The sequence below is a fragment of the Rhinolophus hipposideros genome (genome assembly GCF_964194185.1).
Source record: "Rhinolophus hipposideros genome assembly, chromosome: 10".
NCBI lineage: Eukaryota > Metazoa > Chordata > Mammalia > Chiroptera > Rhinolophidae > Rhinolophus > Rhinolophus hipposideros.
Window position 1 is genome coordinate 25,711,810 of NC_138056.1, and position 23,582 is coordinate 25,735,391.

General features: G+C 38.9%; 1 protein-coding gene across 7 annotated transcripts in view; it reads left to right on the forward strand.

The window, feature by feature from the left end:
- MPPED2 (metallophosphoesterase domain containing 2) overlaps positions 1-23,582 on the forward strand; it is a 162,286-nt gene that overhangs the window by 41,622 nt on the left and 97,082 nt on the right. For 4 of the 7 annotated variants that reach the window (XM_081063656.1, XM_081063657.1, XM_081063658.1 and 1 more), the window contains exon 3: positions 6,231-6,412. The exons of 1 other annotated variant lie outside the window; for it this stretch is intronic. In XM_081063656.1, the coding sequence (XP_080919782.1) occupies positions 6,231-6,412 (182 nt within the window). Of the gene's footprint in view, positions 1-6,230; positions 6,413-23,582 lie in introns of those variants that run through there. 2 more of the 7 variants (XM_081063662.1, XM_081063661.1) reach the window with 2 other exon arrangements.

Consider the following 23,582-nt stretch of genomic DNA (forward strand, 5'->3'; position numbering starts at 1 on the left):
TCTGGAAAGCAAAAAATAAAATTGCAAAGAGAAAGAATATATTTTAAGCTACCGAAGAGACTGAAGTGTTTCTCAAGCCTTGCACAAGTGAATAGTGGCATAGAAACCATGCTGCTGATGACTTGGGGATGATTCAGTCCTTCCCCTCTTTTCAAACACTTGAGGAACAGAGGGTAGAAGAGGGGAAGTGACTTGCCCAGGGTCGCATAACTAATCGATATAGTAGTTATCTTACTAATCAGTGTAGTAAGAGTGCAGAAAGCCCCTGGACTCCACAAGCAGGGCTCTTTCAATGAGGCTTTTCTGTCAACTGAAATAGTCCCTCTAAAGACACCTGTGTTTGGAAACATTTACAGTCAGCTTGACATCCTTGAAAACGAGGAACACTCTTTATCAACATTCTAAAAATCAGACTTTCCTATTGCCCATTCCCTCAAGGAACTGTGACATGCAGTTTTCTTTGTGGTTTTAGGAGACTCCATCCAACTGGATAACATACATGATAATTGAGAGGTCAATGTGCCGAGCACTAAAACAGAGATTTTTGACATTAAATTTCAACAATTCTGAGCAGTCTCTCTAGACATGAACGGCTACAAAAGTTTAGGTGATTGATTTGCTGGCCTTTTATAATTTTAACTCCAAGTTCAGGTATGTTTTTAGCGTCCAAACCTAAGTGGGGGGAAAGAGAAGCAGTTAGAAAATCTGCATTCTAATTCTTTAGAGTGGGTGAACCTTGAACAGAATTTTAGTAGTTAGATATTTATGTTAATGTGTAGTTGACACATGCAACCAGCATATCCAATTCATGACTTTCAGATGATATTGTTCAGGGCAAAACTGAAAACAAAGTGTAAAAACTGTAAGACACAACAAAAATTAAGTAATAGTATACACGAGTCAGGCAGAACACATGATAGAACACGATAGTCAAAGAAGTAAAACACAGGATTAGATCATCTCTAAGGTCCCTTCCAATACAAAATTCTGCGATTCTACTACTTTAAGCATGGTATTTATTTATTCATTGTTTCGCTAGCGGGTTTTGCATGTCTGTATCAAACAATACGTTTAAGGTGAATGGTGTAACATCGCAGTTCTAGCTTTCATGCCATCTAAATTTTCTGGATGAAAATGAAAGCTTTATTGTCACACTGGCAAACTTTTTACAGATCAAGTCAGTGGAATGCATAAGCATAGCATCGATATTTTCAAGTGGAAGGGGGATGGGAATACATTCAGATCTTGTTGACATGCTTTGTAAGGTTTATATTCTATTCTGACACTGGATTATAGGCTAATTATGTACACACAGCTTTTACTGTACACATGGCCTAAAAAAGAAAGCCATGTCATAACAAACCATATGATAACAGCTTTTCTGAAGATCTATCAATGGAACTTGCAACGCTGTATGAATTTGTTATTGGAAAAAATAACACATATGGCCAGAAAAGGGTTGCTTAATGGAAGCGATAATATCATCATATTTTTTTATGGGCAAAAAATTCTAATATGCCAAGGCTGAATAAATGAGAATGGTTTATTTGTTTGAATATGCAGCGAGATATGTAAACATTTGAGAATCAAGTTTCAAGAACAAGATTTGAGGCTTGGGACAAAATCTGGAGTTTCAGTTAGAAAATGGTTTAAGATGGTAGACAGCTCCGGCCTGGAGGAAAGTCTACCCGTGTGTCCAGCACAGGCGCCCCGTCTCCTGGGCCAGCTTTTGTCTCTGATAAACAGCTCTCTGGTGCATGAGTTCTGACACTACAGATGGACAGGTTCTGACAAACCAGACTACCTAGGTAGTCACCAGGATTCCGAGGGCACTTGAAATCCTAGCACACAAGGAAAAGCTGAAGAAATGTCTGGCTCCTCAACTTGAATAGAGAAGATTGTAGGGGTTTATGTTACATGTTCCCAACTATTTGAAGAACTAGCAAATGGAAAAGGAACTGAATTCTTCTTCTCTGTTAATTGAGAGTGCAGAACTAGGATGAAGAAGGAAGTCGCAGGAAGGAAATGTATGGGTTGATTGACTGTGGTTTGTGTGCCCAGTATTGTGCTAAGTGTCATGTATGTAATCTGTTTTCATTCTCACACGTCCCTGTGTGGTAGCTGTAATTATCTCCTTGTAACACTAGGAGAGAAGGAGGTCAGGGAAACGAAAGGTTACTATGTACTACCGATAATAGTAGGAAAAATATGGCTACTGATTAGTAAAAAGAAATCTTAACTTCTATTGAGTGTCTGCTATGTGTCAGACACTCTTCTACATGCTTTGAGTACATTGTCCCTTTGATCCTTGCGGCAATCCTATGACATAGGTACTATTTTTATGTCCATTTTATTGGTGAGGAAACCAAGGCATAGGAGTTTAAGCACCTTGCTGGGTGTCCCACTGTTAATAAATATGGAGCAGAATTCGGAGCCAGATAAGTCTGGTTGAAGAGCTTAACGTGCTTTTTACCCTTCTGTCATTCTGCATCTCTACTTTCTGACTTTCTGTGCTATGTGCCAGACTAGTACTTGACAATTTACATCCTCATAGCAATTTAGCAGATTAGGCATTATTATTCCCATTTTACAAATGGGGGGGGGGAATGAAGACCAAAAAGAATGAAATAACATGTCCGATGTGAATAACTCAGCTAAAATTGTTACTCAGTCTTTGGGCTACAGGCCAAGTCTCTTTGGACCACGGTCAGCTTTTCAGAGGTGCAGACTCTGATCAGAAAGTCTCTAACAAACAGAGATATCAAAAACAAGAATGGGCTGCCCTGGGGGAAGGGAGGGGACTCAAGAGCTCCCTTTCTCTGGAAAGCTTGAAAGGAAAATTTATGTCAGCTAGGCAGGCAAGGGGTAGAGGGGATTCAAGCTTTATATAAAGCATTGAACCCAATGGCCCCTAAGGTTTTGTCCAGCTCTGGGATTTTATGATGCTGTGTTTTCTTCTCATCTTCCCATGTCATCTTGTTTTCCCCTGGGTGTACTCACATGTATGTGCAAATCTCACTCTGATATTTGAATCTGGCTCTCGGGGTTAGATTGCTTTGGTTAAAGACTCACTTGCTAGGATATTTGACATGATGCCTTGGGGGAAATGTTAGGTCATTTGAGAAGTCAGCAGCATAAATAGTAAGCAGTAAAGTAGTTGTTAACTAAGAGTGAAAATGTAGCGTGAGAGTCTTCATACCATCTGAACAGGTAGATTTCCCAATCGTCGTCAAGGTCTCCCTTAAACCTGCTTTTACAGTGAAAATGTTTATCTTGACTTTCCGAAGTGTTTACCAAACGCCCAATTTGGAAATAATAGTTTCCCTAGGGTTGTCTCAACTTTAATTATATCCACTCAACTTTAATTAGACATCTTATTTTCAACTCTGAATGTCTTTGGGTGGAAATGTCTTCCTTCCTGTGAACTCCAGGTGATATTTGTCACGTTTTGCTGCAGCGTCTTATCTTCTTGTACTTAGTCCTGTGGGTAACAAAGAACATCAGTGTCAATGGGTCACTGATGTTCTTTCTCATACAAGGGGATGTATATAATTTCTGCATTTGTGTCTTTATGCCTCCGTCTTTCCCAGTCCTCTACCTTGAATCAATCCTCCATATCTCTCCCAAATGCCTACAAATTGTTTCTCTTTGATGACATCAAGTTGATGGTGTTGATGGGTGAGCCTTTTCTGCCATTGTTTCTGTGTACTTCTGACTCCATATTTCAGCTCAGAGCTGAGAAGACACATTTTCTCCCTATTTCCTGTCCCCTCTGTTTTTCTATTCCTTGGCCTTTATTTCACGTTAATTCTGTTGGATATTTAAATATTTCTCTGGAGAAGGTGGTGGTGGGGGGAGGGAAGTTGCAGCCATTCAAAAATTGACTGGTGTTCCAATAATCTTAGAAACTTATAGCCCAATATAGAGCTAAGATGGGAAACAAATTATGTACCATGTGATGATTTGTTTCTTTAAGTTGAGTAGATTCATAGAGTACAGGTCTATTCACAGCGAGGGGTTTATATCTGTGCTATTTTATGTTTGATAAATTCAAAATGATGACTGTGATGGCCCTCTGATAAATTTGGATGGACTCATAAAGGATTTTGATTTAATAGTTGTGCCCGTAGCTCAGCTGAGTTATAGGAAGGAAGGGAGCTGTGTCTATACATTTTTATTAGTCTGAGAACTAGAAAATAAACATATATGTGTATATGGACACATAGACAATATTGAATTTATTCATATGCTTAAAGTCCAGTGGTTATTTTCTTTCATTCAAATGTTGGTGGATTAAGTATAAATGTGCACAGTCTCATTCTAATGAGCCTCTTAACTTCAGGGATTGGGATAGAATATTACCTATCATTTTCAGAGGGTGACAGTCTGCTGCAGCAGAAGAAAATCATTCATTCTCTGAGAAAACTACCTTCAAAAGGCAGGAGCTATTGATAAGATTAGAAGCACTGCGACTGTAATAGAGTCTCAGAAATAGCAAGGAAGATACCAAACTTTTTCATATATTTAAAAAGAAAATCAACATTGGATATAATCAGGAAGGTTTCCAGGTTACTCATGAGATCTCCGTGAATTAGTGAATTTTCTCCATGGTAGCAGCATTATTAATTTCTAACCCTTATGGGAAAAATCCATTAATTTTTTGCACGAGGTAAACTTGCCTTTTGGGTTTCTAGTTAGACCCACTGTGTTGACCAGTTCACAGCCCCTCCCTCCTTTCTTCCTTTTTTTCTCTCTTCTTCTAGATCTTCTTGCTTACTTTACTTCTCAGTAAAAGAAAAAATAAAATTAAAAGATTAACCATGAAAGAAATGCAAAACTAGCCAGGATGTATACTGATGCCTTTATTTCCCTCACTACAATTGCCATTGTTAAAACAGGTTTTTTCTTTTTAAAAAACGGGAAAAAGAAAAAAAAAATAAACAAAGTCTGTGGAGGCAAGATATACAGGGAATCTTGTGTTGAGCATTCAATGTGTTCTCTGCTACATGTTAACTGTCAAGGGTGGGACTGTGATATGAAATATTGTTCCTTATTTAATGTTCCACACTGTAATCTCCACATTGCATGTTTGTTTCTCTTGTGACCTTCTCTTTGCATTTATAACTGCTTCTTTTCACCCATAATCCAAAATAAGTGTGCATTCCTACAGAGAAATTAAAGGAAGCTGTCAGTGTAGAGTTAATACAGTTAAAGCATCCTTAACTCTGCTACCAACCCCTTAAATAATTAAAACTGTATGCTTGAAGAGTCAGATTTGCATTTCTTTACCAAGTTTATGTAGCACACTTTGTTACACTCAATTAAATGAGAATGTTCTGTTTCATTTTCTTTGCTTCGGGTTGATCATTTTGCCTTTTGATTCTTATGCCCTTGTGTAATTTCACAGTGCTTAGGTCTCTGAAACTATACATATATTAATGCATATGTAGATCTATAGACACCCATTAAGAGGCGTACTGTTTGTACTAAATAGAATGTTTGCCCAAGGCATTTGGGCATTCCAAGTAACCTAAGGTGTATTGGGACTGCAGATAATTCATTGTGGTAAAGAAGGAGCTTGACCAAGCTTTTTTTTAACACCCGATGATTTTTTTTTTACAGCTCTCTTATTTTGACATCACCTTCCCTCTCTGCACTTTGATTTGAGAATCTCTTAGCGAAAACAAGAAGATACCAGTGTTGAATGGTTCTAGAAAGGATATTAAATATTAGTACTATCCATATATTTCTCTACATCTTAGTTGGCAAATCATGTGCAGTGTTCTCCGTAAATTAGTTCACTGCTTAACTTATGCATGTTTAAGAAGGAATAAATTAGTTATTCACTTCTTAATGAGTAGTGGGATCAATTGGAGCACGATGAGAGAGAAAATCGCATAATTTTGCTTCCCCAGTTGGGGTTCAATATCCCTAAACTTTACCATTAATCACTCTATCAGTTTCCTGGGTTACTTCTGACTCTGCATGTAAGATATTCTTTTTAAATTCTCCTCCCAGGTAAGTAAGACGTTTTGGATTTGCCCATTGGGTTTGTCGATGAGGGTTGCTGTCTCCTTTGTACCCCAAAGTGTCCCTTGTTACAATGATCCCTTCTGCCTTTGCCTCAGTTTGGGTGTGTTCAACGGCTAACAATCGATATGTATGTGCGATGACAATTACGAGGGTTCTAATATATTTAACTGTTATGGGATCTGTTATGTCTACTTTAGGGTCGACCCCATCCCATATGACACTCCAAAACCAGCGGGCCACACGCGGTTTGTCTGCATCTCAGACACACACTCCAGAACAGATGGTATCCAGATGCCTTATGGGGACATCCTTCTCCACACAGGCGATTTCACCGAGCTGGGACTGCCCTCAGAGGTTAAGAAGTTTAATGACTGGTTAGGTAAGGAATGATTGCGTTCTGGCGCCCCCAATTAACCTTTCCCGTCCGAGTGTCACTCACTTCGTCCTAATTGAATTAGAGCACTTGGAAGCCAGCTCAGCCATTTCTCGTATGATATGCGGTGGTGTCTAGCTTTAATCCAATTCTGTTAATTAAAGATGAATTTTTAGATATTTAATTTTACTGTGCATCCTTTCAGTGCCTGGCCTCGGCAGCTCTGGGGCAAAGGGATGGAAAGCTTTGAAACCCATCTCATCTCGCTCATTCTGCTTTAATGAGGGCATTCATTGGCACACATGAGACCTAGAATCCTATTTTTAATTCATTGACTCTGCAATCTTTCCTAGATATTACGAGCAAAGATGTACAAATGACCTACTAGTAAGAGAACATTTCTAAGAAATGAAGGAGCTTGTAAAACTCCTTCTGCGAAGGGAGGAGGGTCCTAGCACAGTGCTGTGTAAAAGACGCTTTTCTAAGTGAACCAGAAGGGTATCCTAAGACCCCTGAAAATACAAGGTGTCCTCGTGTAAAGCTCCAAAAACTTGGAATATGAAACTACCCTAGCACTGTGAAAAGTACCATGGAAACTTTGTGGTTACTGTAGTGGCACCCACAGGTCGGGGGTTATCTGAAAAATCTTGACTCCTGAGTCAGGCATGGCCAAATATTAGCATTACAAGGCAATCATGAGGTTATTCATAGCTAGATTAGATGACAGATATTTTTTAGAATCCTCTTAGGTGAGGGAAAGAAGTACAAAGGTTCTGAGATTTTCAGACTCTAAAGCTACTAAAGAATTACATAGCAGAGAGCAGAAATCACTCTAAAAGAATAGTGTCATGAATAATATGTCAGCCAACAAAAATTTCTGAGGAGATTTAGGCAGAAACTTTAAACTAAAACAGGGATTGAGAAATTTTTAAATAATTTTTAAATAATTGATCAAATGTATGTGATAATGGAAAAATAATATTCATTAAAAACAGTTAAATTATTTAAAGAACAAACCAATAAGCCTAACTAATAAGCCTAACTAATAACATAAGTATTTTGAGTTTCCCTGTGTTCTTGCACATCTGTTCACATTTTATAAAGTTGACATCAGAGTGCATATCTGTTCTTTTACTTTTAGTTATTTTCATTTGAGAGTATTGGTAAGAGTTTAAATGATTTTGCATAATTTCCTTATTTCTCCTTTTTAATAGCAACATGACATTCATAATGTGCTATGCTTTTGTGTAATAAGATGTCCCTCTAAAATAAACATCTAAATTGATCAGTTTTCCTCTCATAGCTAGCACTGACATGTGCGTTTTCAGTGTTTGTGTATGTCTTTCTGCTTCCGTTGACTTATTTCTTAGAGTAAAATACTGTTTGAGTTAAACTACTAAGTCAAAGGATATGAAATTCTTCATGATCCTTGTCTGTTGGCGTATTGCTTTCCAGGAGGGTTGCGGCTGTGTACTACATTTCATTAACAGTGAAGGAATATACCAATTTTACCACTGTCTTGGCGGCATGGACATTGGAGCTTTATATTTTGTGCTGCTTTAGGAGGTATTCAGCCATCTCATTTAAAACAGCAAGATATCTTAAATATCATTCAGCACAATCCTATTTTTACAAATAATTCAGAGATGCAGAGAAGTTAAGTGACTTTCTCAGAGTCTCCTTATGGCAGAGCTGGGTCTATAATCCACATCTTTTCACTGCCCTTGCCTCTGTAAAATTAGCTTTCAAGTACTATTATCTCATCATTTTAGCAACATTTATTTATGAACTGTTAGCAGGCAAAATTGTTTTGGGTTGAATTTTGACACTTGTAAACTTCTGTAATAACTGAATCTCAACACAGAAATGATTTAGCTGCATTGACAATGCTGAGTGGTAAAGGGAACAAGACTGTGGAAAGTGTTTATAGACGTGCAAGACAGGATAGGTCCTGGTTATAATCTTGTTTAGCCACTGACCTTGGGCAACTGAGTTAACCTCTCTTTTCCCCTTGGTTTCCCTGTGCAGAACTAAGGATTAATACTACATGTCTTCCTGGATTGTTGTGCAGATTAATCAGTAAATGATTGCTGCTAGTAAGTTTTTGTGGGTCATTAATAACTGAATGGGGAATGTGGTGAATGAACCATCAACAGATATTTAAAGGGTAAAAACAAGAAGAGGTCAGAGGAATTATTAAGTAGGTTAGAAGTAAACACTGGGAGATTTTATATGGGAAAGTACTCCATGAATGGAAATGTGCCATAACTAAGGAAATAAAATGCCAAGGTCCGGGGACATGGTCAGTTCCTTCTCGTCCCATTTCCTCTCTGATCTTCTGAGTCAGGAGGAAGAGTTCTCAGCAGGGGTCAGAAGGGAGCCTATGGGATATGGATAGAGAAGTGGGGATCCCATAGGGAAGACCCAGGATAGCTCAGTTACCCCAGCAGCCTCATGGTACTCTGAGGGCCAGAGATGGTGTATGATTACACTCTACCACTTGGCTCATGCAGGAACCTCTCACCTGAAAAAAGTGCTTCCAGCAACAGCTGCCAGGCAGCCTCGCAGAGAGGAGTCAAGGATCAGATCAGTCTTGGGTGTTTGCTATAACAGGGCATCCAACTCTCACCAGCACGGGTCTTCACAGATTTGGCAGGCACTTAGAGTCCAATGAACTCCTAACTGATTTCCATCTTTCTACTCTAGTCTAGACTACCCTGATTACTGGAAACAGCCTGACTGTCTCTCAAGCTCCTTAGCTCTCCAACAGGCTAAGCTGTTTCTACTACAGGACAGGCGCTCCTTCTGTCCTTAGAGGTTGCTAATATTATCCCCATTTTACAGATGAGGAAGTTGAAGCTCAGTTGGGTTACCTTACCCAAGATCATTTAGTAGACAGGAACCTCAGAGAGGCTAATCCACCCAAGTGCATGGAACTAGTGACCCTGGGGTTGTCTTACCCCAAAGCATGAGCCCTTTTTCTTCACCATCCTGTGATATGAGTGGGCTTATGGCCATTGGGAAGCTCACAGATATTAGGCATCAACCAGCTTCCGGCAGCTTCATGTGAAAGTTGAGTAGCTGTTTGACCATGTGCTGTTACTTGGAAGATGTATTTAAGCCCTGCCTGGCTTGACTCTCACCCTGACCTCCCAGCTGCAAGGCCTGAGAATCCCATTATGAGTTCCCTGCTGGTTCAGAGATGATGGGTTCTGGTTAATATGGACATATGTCACCTGGCAGGTGTAGCACATAAAGTTATTAATACAAAGTAATTTATGAGATAAGCTAGCACAGCACAGATCATAAGAAGATAGAACTCAAAGTAGATATAGTCAGAGGATGGAAAGGTAGTGTAGCATGTAATGATTAGGAGCAGCTGGGAAGACCCAGCTTTAAATTTCATACCTTTGATAAATTGCTTCATATCCTGAGCCTCGATTTCATTTGTAAAATAGGAATAATAATAATATACCACATGGTTGTTGTGAGGATATAATTCTGTGATAAAGCTTGTATCATTTTTAACACAGTACTTGGCCTGACTTTCAACAAATAGTGTGGAGGGAGACAACATAGCCAGTATCATAGAATCCAAAAGGCAGAAACTAGAAGGTTAGGGAACCGTAGATTTAAAGAGAGATTCAGAGTGTAAGAGGGAGCCCCAAAAGGTACAAGAACAGAGTCTGAAAATAAGCCTCCCCCTGAAAACTTGCACTAATCTGACAGAATGCTAAGACTGTAAGAGGTCTTGGAGATCCCACTACTGAATTTGCCAGAAGGGGAAACTGAGGTCAGTAAATGAATTGCCCCTGTACTCGGATAATGAATGGCCAAGTTGGACTGGAATTTGGATGGGGAGGGGGTTGAACTAGTATGTTTTGTCTCTGTGTGGTAGAGTCTAGACACTGTAAGTTTCTCCCACCCTCCAATTACAAGTATCATTTCATGCAGTCTTCACAGTAACTTGTGAAGTAAGGATTAGCTTCTAATTTTTGCTTATGAGGAAACTGAGTCTTGGTGAAGTTAACTTACCTCGGGTCACACAAATAGGAGGTGACCTCAGGATTTGAACTTGGGTCTAGGAGACTGCACTTCCTAAGTGTGTTCTCTTATCTTTATTTCCAGTCTGGGACCTGGGATCCCTGATAAAGGGACCAAATCCTGGGGGAAATGGTGGTTCTTAGAATAACGGCCTGTTTTAACACATACACTTACATGTATGTGAATTCAGGATCTAAGATAGATTTATATGTCATTGTGGGGACAAAGCCCCAAAAAGCAGTTTCCAGGCTCTCAGCCTCACATAGAAAGGTGCTGGCTCGGGTAGTAAATGGCCATTAACTGTGATCAGATGGCCATCAGCTGTGGCTAGTTGGCCGTCAGCTGTAAACCGTAAGCCATTGGCCACTAATATAACGGCTGTGGCTACGCTAGCAGAAAGGAATGGGGGCTAGCGAGAAGATGGTGGCTGAGCCAGCAAAAGCGGACTGCAGAGAGGCGGATGCTGCTGGTGAGAATATAGTGATATGACTCCCCTACTTATGGCTCCGTGGGTGTTCCTTTTTGGCCTCACCATGTCCTGTGTTCTTATGTGGGGAGTGGGAGCAGAGGCCCCGCCGGAGACCCCGCAGGACAAATGGCGCAGCGAGCAGCGTCCCCTGCACGACAGTCATACTAAAGCTTTTTTTGTGGCATGGCTTCTGTCTGTGCTTTGGTCGATGGGAGTGTATTGTGAGGTCATGACGCTTTCTTAGCATTTGGTGTGGACCATTCCAATGGTGGTGAATTACAACAAAGTAAATATCCATAAAGAACACTGAAAACACAGCCAGTCATGTAAGCTCCCAGGGATAGTGTAAATTACGTTGTGACATTAGCATTTCATTGCACTCATTTCCATGCTTAAAATGAATAGCTACTGATGAGAGCCTGAAAATCTTGTTTTCTGTGGACAAGTCTCTTCCACTTGTGAACACTTGAATGACAAATAATCAGTATGTTCTAATACATGCTGCTATTGCCCCAATGGCCCCTTTCTTCTGAAATCTCTGCCATGGATTGGGGAATGAAACTTTAAATCTCCATTTCTGCAGCTCTGAGTGAACTACGAGAGTCCTTGGTTTTTGCCTCTCCCCAGTCTGGCTAATCAGAAATCCCACTCCTCTGTCTCGCAAATGGAGCTGTGTGGGGCTGTTTTCAAGGGAACCAGCCCAAGGCCAGAGAGACACATGACTTCTTATTGCCAGGGGCTGCAGAGTTGTGGGAAAGAGGCACAAATAAACCTTCCCCAAAGAAGTATTTTTTTAAAGTGATAGTTAAATCCTATAGTCCCATTAATATGTGAGCTCAGATATGCTAGAGGTATGTCCCAAATATGCTTTGGTGAGCTGAACTGGGGTCCTGGCCGCTCAACCATTATAACATTTTCTTTTATATCTTGGCTAAAATGCATCATAGTCACAGACTTGGTTTAAAAATAAACTTGCCAACTATGGATGACCTGCTAGTTAAAATGTGATTATTTTCACTGCTTTTCAGTAAATTCCGAACCTCTGGGTTTTCTAACAGCACTGCTGTGCCTGCAGGTCCATTTCGTAAGGGCCTGAGGCTGGGTATGGTCTTCCTTCACTTTGCCGCTGTTCTTCTGACCTGTGCCTCTTGGACACTCTTTACTTATCCCCATCTCTGCTGTCCTGTCATCTTCCGAATATTGCTGGTAGCCTCTTCCTTGAACATTGCATGTAAGCCCATGAATGTTGCACAAATAAGCTTTAGGAAATCTTGTTCGATTGCACATCCACCTTCTTATTTCCAATTCTCAGTTACACGCACTCCAAAATTCTCCCCATTCCCCCAATGCACGTGCCCTTCCACACCTCTTTCTCTTTGCAAACCTTGGTTCCGCTTTTTGGAATGACCCTCTCTGCTCGGTGAGAACGTATTCATCCTTTATGCCCAGTACTCTTTCAGAGTTGGTTGCTTCCCTTAACACTTTGGTCAGGCATCTGTGCACCCCTTCTCATGGTTGGTATATAATTGTGTACTTGTGTGTCTGCCCCACTAGACAATAGTGTTTGCCTAACGAGTGCTCTTTGTACACCCAGTTCTGAGTAAAGGGTCTGGAACATGGTTAGTGCACACAAATGATTGTTTAAATCTCTGAGTAATTGAATGAACATAAAGGCACAAAATGTTTTTCTGCCTGCACTTTGGCACAAACTTTAAAATTATGCAGTACTTTATGTAAAATGTCTTACCCTACCTTCCTTTCCTATCCCATACACTGTTCCTTTCCCTTCTTTTTTCTTTTCTCCTCAAAGTATTTATCACAGCCAGTTGGCTACTGTTAGTAATTCCTATATACCACGCAGAGATACTTAAAAAAGGATTTGTTATTGTTGTTTTCTTCGTATATTATCATCAGACACATAGGATTCTTGGGTGACCTATTCTTTTAGCGTAAAGTTTTAATATGACAACCTAGTCAGTCAAAATCCCTTTTAACATGGCACCAATGCCATGGCTTTTCTTTGGTATCAGTTGTCATTCAATAGCTCTGAGCTTTAGTTTCCCTAGGCCTAAAAGAAAGAAAATGCTTTCAAGGAAAATCTCAAGAAAGGCGTTATACATATTTGTAGGAGCATTGTATTAGGCATAGTTATAACGGAGTGTGACTCTAACAAGCATCGCAGATCGTAGACATACACATCAATTTTGCCCCTTTCACAGTAATATTGGGAGACTGTGTTTCATTCCAGTGATCATGCTATTGGCTCAAAATTCTGGAGCTGGTCTTTAGGAAAAGCTTTCATAGCCGGAGCTATTTATTTTACTTTTATAATACATGTAATACATGTTCATTCCTGGTAACTTAGAAAATACAGATAAGTGAAAGCAGAAAATAGAATTACCCATGGCCAGAGATAATCACTGTTAACATTTTAGTGTGACTCTTTTTAGTATATGTGCTGCCGAAGCGAGCACTAGTGACTCTTTATAGAAGTTTTCTATTGATACATGAGTATGCATTTTACCAAAATAGAGATTTTTCAGTAATGCCGTTATAGTCTGTTTTTCATCCTAACAATAAATATATCATGAGACAACTTTCTACACCTATAAATGTGGCTAAAAAGTTTCCCCCAAAATGAATATTTTCAACATAAATAAAATACAGATAAATTAGAAAAATTCCAGTATTCGACACGTGCAAAGTAGAAAATATGCATTCATCTATAATCCTGTTTTCATAGTAACTACTGTTTGGTATATGGTATTTGAGCAATTTTTCTACTTTCTATTTCTATTTTAAATGTCCTCAATGGTAGTAATCTTCATGCTTTAAGGGCTTTTTGCTTAATTACAATTTTTTAAATTAATTGAGTTATGCATATTATCCTATAATTTTAAAAAATGTAACACATTGTGCTCTGTGTCAGCACCGTATTCTGTTGTTGGGTGCACACTGATTTATTCAGCCATCTCTATTACTGGCCACCTGAGGTGTTTTCGTTCTTTTACTATTATCTGCACTGGCGTGATGAATATCTTCTTGCTATGTCTTTGCAAACATCTTTAATTATATTCATAGGATATCTAGAATTGCAATTGCTACTCCAAATGACACAAACTTCTTAAAAAACAAAAAACGTTTTATGATGTATTGTCAAATTTCCTTCTATTAAGATTGTAATTTCTCTATGCCAGTCTCAGGATTTAAGAGTTTGTGCCCCATATTTTTGAATATCCTCAGGGGGAGAAACTCTTCACCCTCTAAGGGCTTTTTAAAAAGGACTGCGAACTCTTTTTCTAATTGTGAAAGCTTACATAATCTTTGTGAAAAAAAATGTAAATAATCGTACAGAAAAACAAGTAAGGTCACTAGTATGTCCTACAATTTATAAATAATCGTACAGAAAAACAAGGTCACTAGTATGTCCTACAATTTATCGATAACTACTATTAACAGCTGGTGTGTTTCCTGTTGTGTGGTGTGTGAATGCACATGTGTGTATTGAATAAAAGAACATTAGGCATAAGGTTAAGAGCATGAGTACGGGATTTTATGTTTAAATCCTGGTTTCAACATTGTTAGTTCTGTGATATTCAATGTATTCATCTGTAAAAGGAGAATTAGTTATGCCTAACATATCTAACCTACAAGGATTGCTATGAGGTTAAATAAGATAATCGATAGCCAACGTGTCCGGGTAGTGAATGGTCAGTAAACGTTACTTGTGGCGAACTTACATTATCCAAGCATGCCAGTGCTATTACTCCTCCGTCTGCCCCATTGGTGAGTTTTTCTTATTCCCTGGGAGGGCAGAACTTCAAGGAAAGTGGTCTTTCCAGGCTTTTGTGACACAGTAACCCAGTGGCTTATGGACCATTCTGCCCATGGAACAGAGAAAAGAGTGAGCACCATGAGCCTGCATGGCCACCCGAAACCTGGCACTGTCTCTTTTCCAAGCATCCCAGAACCAACACACATAGACGTCTCCTTAGATTCTAATTAACTTCTGAGCCACATACCTGACAGGGCCAGGCATCCCCTTTCCCTATCCCTCTCTTCAATCTTCTCTCTTCTCCCTTCTCTCCCTGATCTTTAATCTGACTCCCTCACACCTCCCTGGGGTGTCACCACCCGTCCTTCTGGAAACCATCTCTGCACACTAGCTCCTGTCTTACAAACTCTAGCATACCAGGCTTTACTCAGATTTCAACTGATATTTTAAACTCCTACACATAATGCTTTCCAGGCATGGTTTTCACATGTAAGCCTTTTGATTTTTTTTAAAAAACAGTAGAAAATTATTAGGAACTGGAACTTGTGAAGTGGGCAAGGGGAGATATACCATTTTGAATAAAAAAACATGATGTGACCTACTGGCATCTCCTCTCGTGTACGGTGCCTAACATTTCCCAGAGAAAAGTTTCAGAAATGATTTGAGCAGGGTAGCCTCATTGGAATGTTTATAGTGATAGAACGTTCTATCAGTTCTATCTGCTGAAGAGTCATATCTATTATAATAAGGAGGCAAAGGTATGAGGTTTTAAAAAGGGCAGTCCAGATGACTTTTCCCAGGACTTCCAGTGGAGAATGTGCCGGAGTTTCTTAGAGCCTAGAATTCCCTAATTCTAATTGTCTGGAGTTTAATATCAAAGGAGTTTCTTAATCTTTAGCTTGCTCACAAAATCAATATCTGACATGCTGTACATTTAAGTTTTTGATTTGTAATTTGATTTTCCCAATTACCATCCAAGAGTTATAACTTATTTATTAGCTTCTCTTTCTTTTCAAGCAATTACTTAGAGTGTCTTGGTCTTAGTATGAGATTCTAGAATTTCAAAAAGTGTCTATGAGTTGCGTATATAGCCTATCATGTGGACACAAACATTCAGTTTTCTTGTTTGTAATAGTATTTGCTTGATACAAATAACAGATTCAGGCTTATCATCTACTTGTCCTTCTTTACATTGAAGAATCTTCTATCCTAAAGTGAATTACTTCATGGTCTAATTCACATATAAATACTTTTACCCAATAAGGACAAAATTAGCTTTATAGTTCAATTTTGATATAGAATTAAGTAAAGCGCTTGGAAGAAAGAAAAAAAAAAACACCCAAATACAGAATAGTTGAATATGCTCAAATAAGTAAGATTGGATTTTGTTCCATTAGAAAGGGTCGTTAGTGACCTGAGGACATGATGACTGGGTCGTTTGTGATCCGTGTGAACCTAATCCTGTTCGTTATGGCTAGCCATTTTCTTAAATTACATTAATTATAATGCTTCTAATTTATGTGACATATTTCCTCCAAAGGACTTAAAGTACCTTTGAGTGTATTAGATCATTAATGCTTATAATGGTGCAGGGAAGTTGATATGGGCAGACAGTATTATCCCTGTCTTGCTGATGAATGGATGGGGATCCAGAAAGGTGGAAGGACAGACTGGGGTCATATTGTGAGCCAACCCAAGAGCTGGAACAAGAGCTAAAGTCACAGGACGTTGTCTCTAGTCTTGTAGCCGTCAATTCCAAAGCTTCCTGCCTTTCTCCTTTGCTGAAATATCCCCATCTCCTGAAGAGAAACAGACATGGGCAAGACACATATAACCATTACTTCATCAGATTAACAGAGAAAGCCAAGTAAACACTTTTCTGAAAAGGGTTTCCATTTTTCTGTATGAAAATTCCATCACTATTAAAAATAAGTAGATAGATAGATAGATAGATAGATAGATAGATAAATGAATAAATAAAAACGGAGCTCTTTAGGAACAGCAAAGTCCCCAAGTTTTCCAAACCACCTGGCCCCAGAGGGAACATTGAAGCCCCAAACAATGTAATCCTAAATCCTGGAGCAGGCCCCTTATATCCCAGAGTATTTGAGGGACTTTATCCTGAAAAGACTGTTTGCATACGATCCTGCTTTGTGGGAAGGCACTGAGAATGCAGAAGGGAACAGCAGAATTATATCACTGCGTTTAGTATCCGGCCCCTGATAGTCATTATTACCTTTTCCTTTTTATGAAACAGTCAACTAGAACTCAGAGTTTCAATGTCTTGGGCAATTACGCACAGATTCGTTAGTGGATGGCCCAGGACTAGGGGCTTTGTCTTCTGCCAGGGTGTGATGCCATTTTCATCCTATGCTAATTCTGCGGATCAAAACCTGGCAGATTATTTTCATTCTTTGAGATGTGATTTATGGAATGGAGTATTGATTTTATCTTAATCAATCTCTCTCTCTCTCTCTCTCTCTCTCTCTCTCTCTCTCTCTCCTCTCTTCTCTCTTCACTCTCTCTATCAAGATATTTGCATCTAACTAGAGACAAGGTATTTTGCCACAGATGGTGGAAGTACACCTGTTCCTCAAAACCAATTTATCTCAAACTGAGTTCATAGCTCTTCCAAATACTGCTCATCTCCCCTTCTGATTCACATGATCATTGCCCTGGCACCTAACCCTTCTCTATCTATGTTTTGTCTGCTTTACTTCTTGAGTGTCTTTCAAACCTCTGTTGTACCTAAAGAAACTGCCAAGGCCCATCATGCCATCTTTCCTGCAGTCATTTAGTAATGAAAACTAACTTATTGAGCACTCCCTATCGCCTAACCCTTTGCTAGAATTAACTCATTTGATCCACACGACATTCTGGTTGCTTGACGTAGCTATCACCATTTTTATAGATGCAGAAATTGTTTTACAGATGCAAAAACAGGACCCTTTTTCCATGGGACATCCCATCAGACTAAGAGTTTGTGGAATGCCTTTTAGGAACCTTCTATGGATGGAATAAAGTCTATTGTGTCATTCAAAGTTCTTCCTGAGCTGGTCCACTCTATCCAGCGTCACTCTCCCCATACCTGTACTTCTCTCCACCTTCTCCTCAGATCTTGGGGTTTACGTCTTATTTTCTCCCTAGCTCCTTCTCTTCCAAGCATGACAACATTCTGGTCCAAGGTTTTTCCCACCTTAAACCTTTGTACTTATCCATTTCTTTGGTCTGTTGGTCTCTGCTCAAATGCCACCTCCTTGGTAAGATCTTATTTTTTCTACTTCTGGTCTTATTTATTGTCAGTCTTTCTCCACTAAGTGCAAGCTCCATGGGGGTCTGGACTTGTGCTGTGTAGCACTGTATCCTCTGTACTTACAGCAGTGCCTGATTCACAGGAGTGAATCAAAACATGTGCATTGAGTGAACGGATAAATGAAGGAAAGCAAGCTCCATGAGAACAGGGGCTGCGTCTTTCTCACTCTTTGTTGTTGTGTGTGTAGCAAGCACTCAATTCATTTTTGCTGAGTAACTGAATATTTGCTACTTTCTGCCTACCAGTCTTGTTCCCTTTCTTCTGTAAATTCTTGTTCACTCTTTAAAACCCAATTCAAAGGTCATTCTGTTAGGAAACTGGCTCTGTCTCCCTAATTGGTCATCATCCCTTTTTCCCCTTCATACTAAGTTCAAACCATTAGTGAACGCTACCTTTAGGGCTTCTTGTCTCCTCTTTTGATTATGAGTCTGCTGAGATGACTCTCCCAGTAGAGTCTTTAGCAGAGTCTTCAATAAATGTTTGTTTTTTTCACTTCCTGGTTGTACATCCATGAACAAAAGGTGCTGCTTCCCTGATCTTTAGCCACCTCTACAGCAATGAGAAATAGTCACAAAGCTGTGAGGATGAAGTTTGATGAATATCTTCAGAAGATGTCAAGTGCCATGTAAATGTTAGAGGTGACAATTTTATTGTAAGTTACATTCCTCATTGTCTTACATGGTAGGTAGACCTCCAAATGTATTTCTAGACTCTGGGTAGGTTTCTGGATAAGGACAGTCATTCTTATACAAAAGTAGCCTTTGGTTTGACTTTTAACTTGCCGATACTGCATAGATCACCTCCATTTTAACTAAACCCATATCCTCCTAGTCTCTTGCATATTGTTTCCTCGAATTTTTTTTCCAGCTGTCCCCTGGGTTTTTGAATGTCATTTTCCTGGCTCTTCAAACTGCATGGAGAGTCGGTTCTGCTTCCAGCCTATGACTTGACTCACTAATTCTGGATGTTACCCCTTTCCCTCCACCTTTTGACTGATAAATTTTCATTATTGGTTTTGCGTGAAAGTCTTCAGGGCTCCACTCTGCCTGACCCTTGTGGTCACTTAGTGATTACATGCGCCAGCTGAGGTAATTTATTCACTTTGTTTTGGTGTGAACATGTCCCATGGGTCTTGTAACTGCTGTAATCACTTGACCCTAGTAACTGTTAAATGCTTTAAACACAGTTATTTTAAATTTATAATTGTTTTCATTAAAAATCCCTTATAGTAACTTAACTGACCTTGCTGTCAATGTGGCATTATGTGCAGCGGGAAGAAATGAAAACATTATGATGCAAATGATATAGTACTCATCAGACACACGCAGCAAATCGTTAGCTCACCCTACACGTGCTCACTTGGAGTAGTGCAAGGAAGATGAAAAAGAAGAGGACATGATTATAGGACTGTCCACGTAACTCAGTACAGCCATTCCTGCATGCAGGGCACACCACTAGCCCAGGGCATGGAAAGTGGAGTGGAGTCCAAGGTGAAGTACCAGAAGGACTATTAAGATGTAGATAGTACTTCTTACACCAGTGGGCACCCCTAGTTGATCAATCATTTTCAATTAACATTTTAATACTTATTTTCAAGTTTAAGAAAAGTTGCAAGACTAATACAATGAAGTCCCACATTCCCTAAAATCAGATTCCCCAATTGTTAATGTTTTGCTATTTTTGCTTCATCTCTTTCTCTCTGGGTCTACCTATTTTTCTCCCTCGAAGCATTCAAGAGTACGCTGTAGACAATTTGCCCCTTTATTTTAATGTGTCTTTCTAAGACCATGAATATTCATATACATTAACCCACTACAATTTTCAAAATCAAATATAAATTGATACAATTCTATTATTTAATCTACAGCCTTTATCAAATTTTGCCAATTGTCTTAATAATGTTCTTTACCGCAATTTTTTTTCTATTCAAAATCCATTCATTGCAGTTGGTTTTCAAAAATAAAACTAAATTAAAATGCTGTTTCTCACTTTCTTACCCTCAAAGAGTGAGGGGTTATAATGGAAACTTGATGCTATAAAATTAGCATATTGATACCTACATTTCTAACTAATAATTATAGGAAGAGCTACCTATTAAGTGACAAGATTGCAGGCACATTTGTTACTCATTTAATTCTGGAGCAAACATGCAAAGAAGTCATTCTTGATTTGAAGCCACTGATGCTATACCTAAGATACCCTAGGTCACGTAGCTCTTGGAGGCAGTATCTGTGTTCCGAATCCTGCGTGCTTCCGTGGCATACAGGAAGGGTGGGAGTCCAGCATCCTAGAGACTCGTGGCAATGGGGAATTGAGTAATGTTACATTTCTTTGGTTTCTAGGTTTTACATTGTGCTGGCAAGAACCCCAGAATATATTTACCTTACAAAGTTACCTAACACTTTTCTTTCTTTTTTTTTTTTTTTTTTTTGCTTTAAGATATACTGCTTGGTATGTTAACGAATATCAGACAAACTAGATTTGTCTGATGGAAGGCTGCTAGATTGCTGGCCAGAATGTGCTAAGTAATGAGATCAAAAGAGCCTTGATTACCTGTTTGGTGGTACTGGAAACTTGGACACTTGGATTCTCTGTGTTTCTGGCATGGCTAAGTTAGTTTTTGGGGAAACTTGAGGGTACATTCCACTAACCCCTTGGCTATTGCTCTTGTGCAGTCAACAACCTTTGCAACCATATACAACAAACTTTAGTCTTCTATTTTGATTTATTCCCAAATAAACATTCTTTCTGTTTGCTTTTTTTCACTTTTTAATACCTATCTTTGGTTAATGTTGCTATGCTAGCATTTACGTCTATTTGTCACCTTGTGACCTTTTGATGTTGTGATATATGCATTTTTATGTATAGTATTTTGAAATGGAGTATTCAGCATATGATTTTTAACATTTGCAAAAGTCCATAAAACACATAATTGTAAATATATATATATATATATATACAAAGTTATATATATATAATATGTATGTAATATATATATATGTAAAGTGTTAATGAAAATATCTCTAACTTTGAAAATTGGAGGAAATTTTTATGATGTTCTGGTAAAGAATTCGATTAGGGGAAAAGTGACTTTTATTTTTTATTACACAGCCTGTATTTCCAAGCTCTTTTCACGTCTGGAATTTGTTTTAAAACTCTGTTTGGTGCATCCAAAATGAATAATTAAGCAGCTAACTATAACATGCATTATTGATCTACCAAATTTAGATGTTATCGCAGCAAGTTTGTGTGCATTATGAAACTGAAATAATGGCCCCCCAACCCCCGCCCAGTGTTTCTTAAATTCTGTTGAAATTTCAGGAGCAGGAAAGAAACAGCATATTTATTTTTCCCTTCTCATTTTGGGGTAAAGTTGTACAATCAAACTGTGTTGCCTCTCTTCTCCCTGTCATTTATGTGAATCGCACGTATCCTCTACTTTGTATTTTTCTCCTTTGTTTGAAAATAATGTTGGGAGGTAAAATTTCTTTTTAGTTTAAGAAGACTAAACTTTCCTGTGAGGACTGAAAAAATATACAGTCTCTGAAGTTCTGATTTCTCTGTAAAATGTTGAGAAGGAGGTTGTGTAGTTCTTCACTCACTGTCTCTCAATTATTTCATATTACGCAGTCGTCTGTGATTCAGTGCTTGTCAGGCTGTCAGTACATCAAAGCCATATGCATTTATTCCAATAAGAGCTTATAGTGCTGGTTATGGTGGTGGGGGTGGCCTGGTAGGACTAGTGCTACTGGTAGGAATGCTAGTTTAGTTAGCTGTAATTTACGAGGTTCTTGGGGATTTAGGAAACCAAACTGATATTTTCATTGCATATTTTATATTCTTTATTTTATGCATCTTTTCATCATAGAAAGCCTGTATTCAAAAAGCATTGTAACCACAAAGCCTGAAAATGGCTTACATATGAATTGACAAATGAGTCTTTAAACTTGTATATTTAGCACTGTGACAATGAGGGCACTTAGGGTTCTCCTATAAAAATAGGTAGAAACCAAAACGACATGTATGTCTTTGGGAGTGCAGGTAGAGCTTTTGCTCCTGGATGTTTTGCTCTTGATGAGGTCACATCAGGGGTAGAGGTGATGAAAACCATCCCTTCCACCTTCACAACCACAGCATGTGCTTACGTGACTCCTCCTCCAGCGGGGGTCCCCTAATCCAGGGTGACAGGCCCTGAAAAGTACAGAATTCATCAAAAAGGCAGCTAAAGTGGGCACCCATAACATTAATAAACATGTAGCAAAATATTTTTTTTATTATAACTTCGAGCATACAGATGTGCATGTTTTTAGCCTGTTTTCTGAAGTAGTGCCGAAGTCGTCTTTGTTCAACGGGGATTAGAAATCAGCACTGTCTTTCTTAGGTAAATTACACACATAATTCATCATCTTTATCTGAAATGTATCGTATTTATCACACTTCGACTTTATTTATTGGAGAGTCAGAATGTAAAGATGCTTGAGAAACAATTTGAATGCAGAATACTTTTAGATTTTTATGACTTCTCCCTACTTTTTAAAATGGTGCCACTTACTCTTTATGAAACAGTAAATGTATGCACTCTTTTAATGTTCATATTTAGTCATTTTAAGTCATATACAATCACATTAAATAATTAGGGTACAAAGTACAGCTGACATAAACTAGTTCGGGGATAAATGCAAATGGCTCTGGGATGCGATAAATGGGAGCAGAAGTGCGTAGATGTCACCAGGGATAATTGTGACTGTCATTAGTTAGTATACTGTGTGCAGCAGTCACTGTGTGTCTCAGAGGGACTGAGAGTGTCAGTTTAAAGAGTGTCTAGGATTTCTAGAGAGATTTAAAACAGAAACTATGTGTGGTTTCTGGTCGTTGTTCTGTAACTCATAATTTGCTATACACTCTTACAGTAATTCTCAGATCTAAGTTTTTATTCTTATATCTGGTCTCTACCTGCCTTGCAAATGCTAAAAAATAAAAAGTCATAGATATCCCTCAGTGATAGGGAACATGGGTTTGTCCACAAGTCAGTGTATACGGGTGTGTCTTTCATTTTTATCATTAATAAGCCAAAATGCATCACAGAGTCAGATAGGGAAGGAGCTTAACTTTTAAGAAGAGTTGTATCTCCTAGAAATATTTTATACATGGTTTTAGTAAAGTAAATTTGGAAACTCCTTTTTCTGTGAGAGATGGAGGAAGAAGGATCAGGCAACTCATTAAGGGAGGTCTTGCCATTCTCTCTTAGTTGTCTTTATCAAGGTTGGAGGGGCTGAAATCTGAGCTCATCCATACTTATACAACAAGCTCTTTCCTCTCGCCTTGGCACCCTGCTCCATCACCTAAAGAGAGAAACACACCAAATGGGCAAGAACACAGTCCAGACAAACAGGCTCCTACTTCTGTGGGGTTACTACCATTCCAGACCTGGAGAGTTCAGCATTTCAGAAGTGTGCCCACTTCATCAAATATGCAGTATACAGTGTTCTACACATCCGTTATTAAAATTTAACAAAGCTCCTCAGTATCGTGTGTTTGAAAATTTTCTTTTACCATATGTGTATGCTTGAATCGA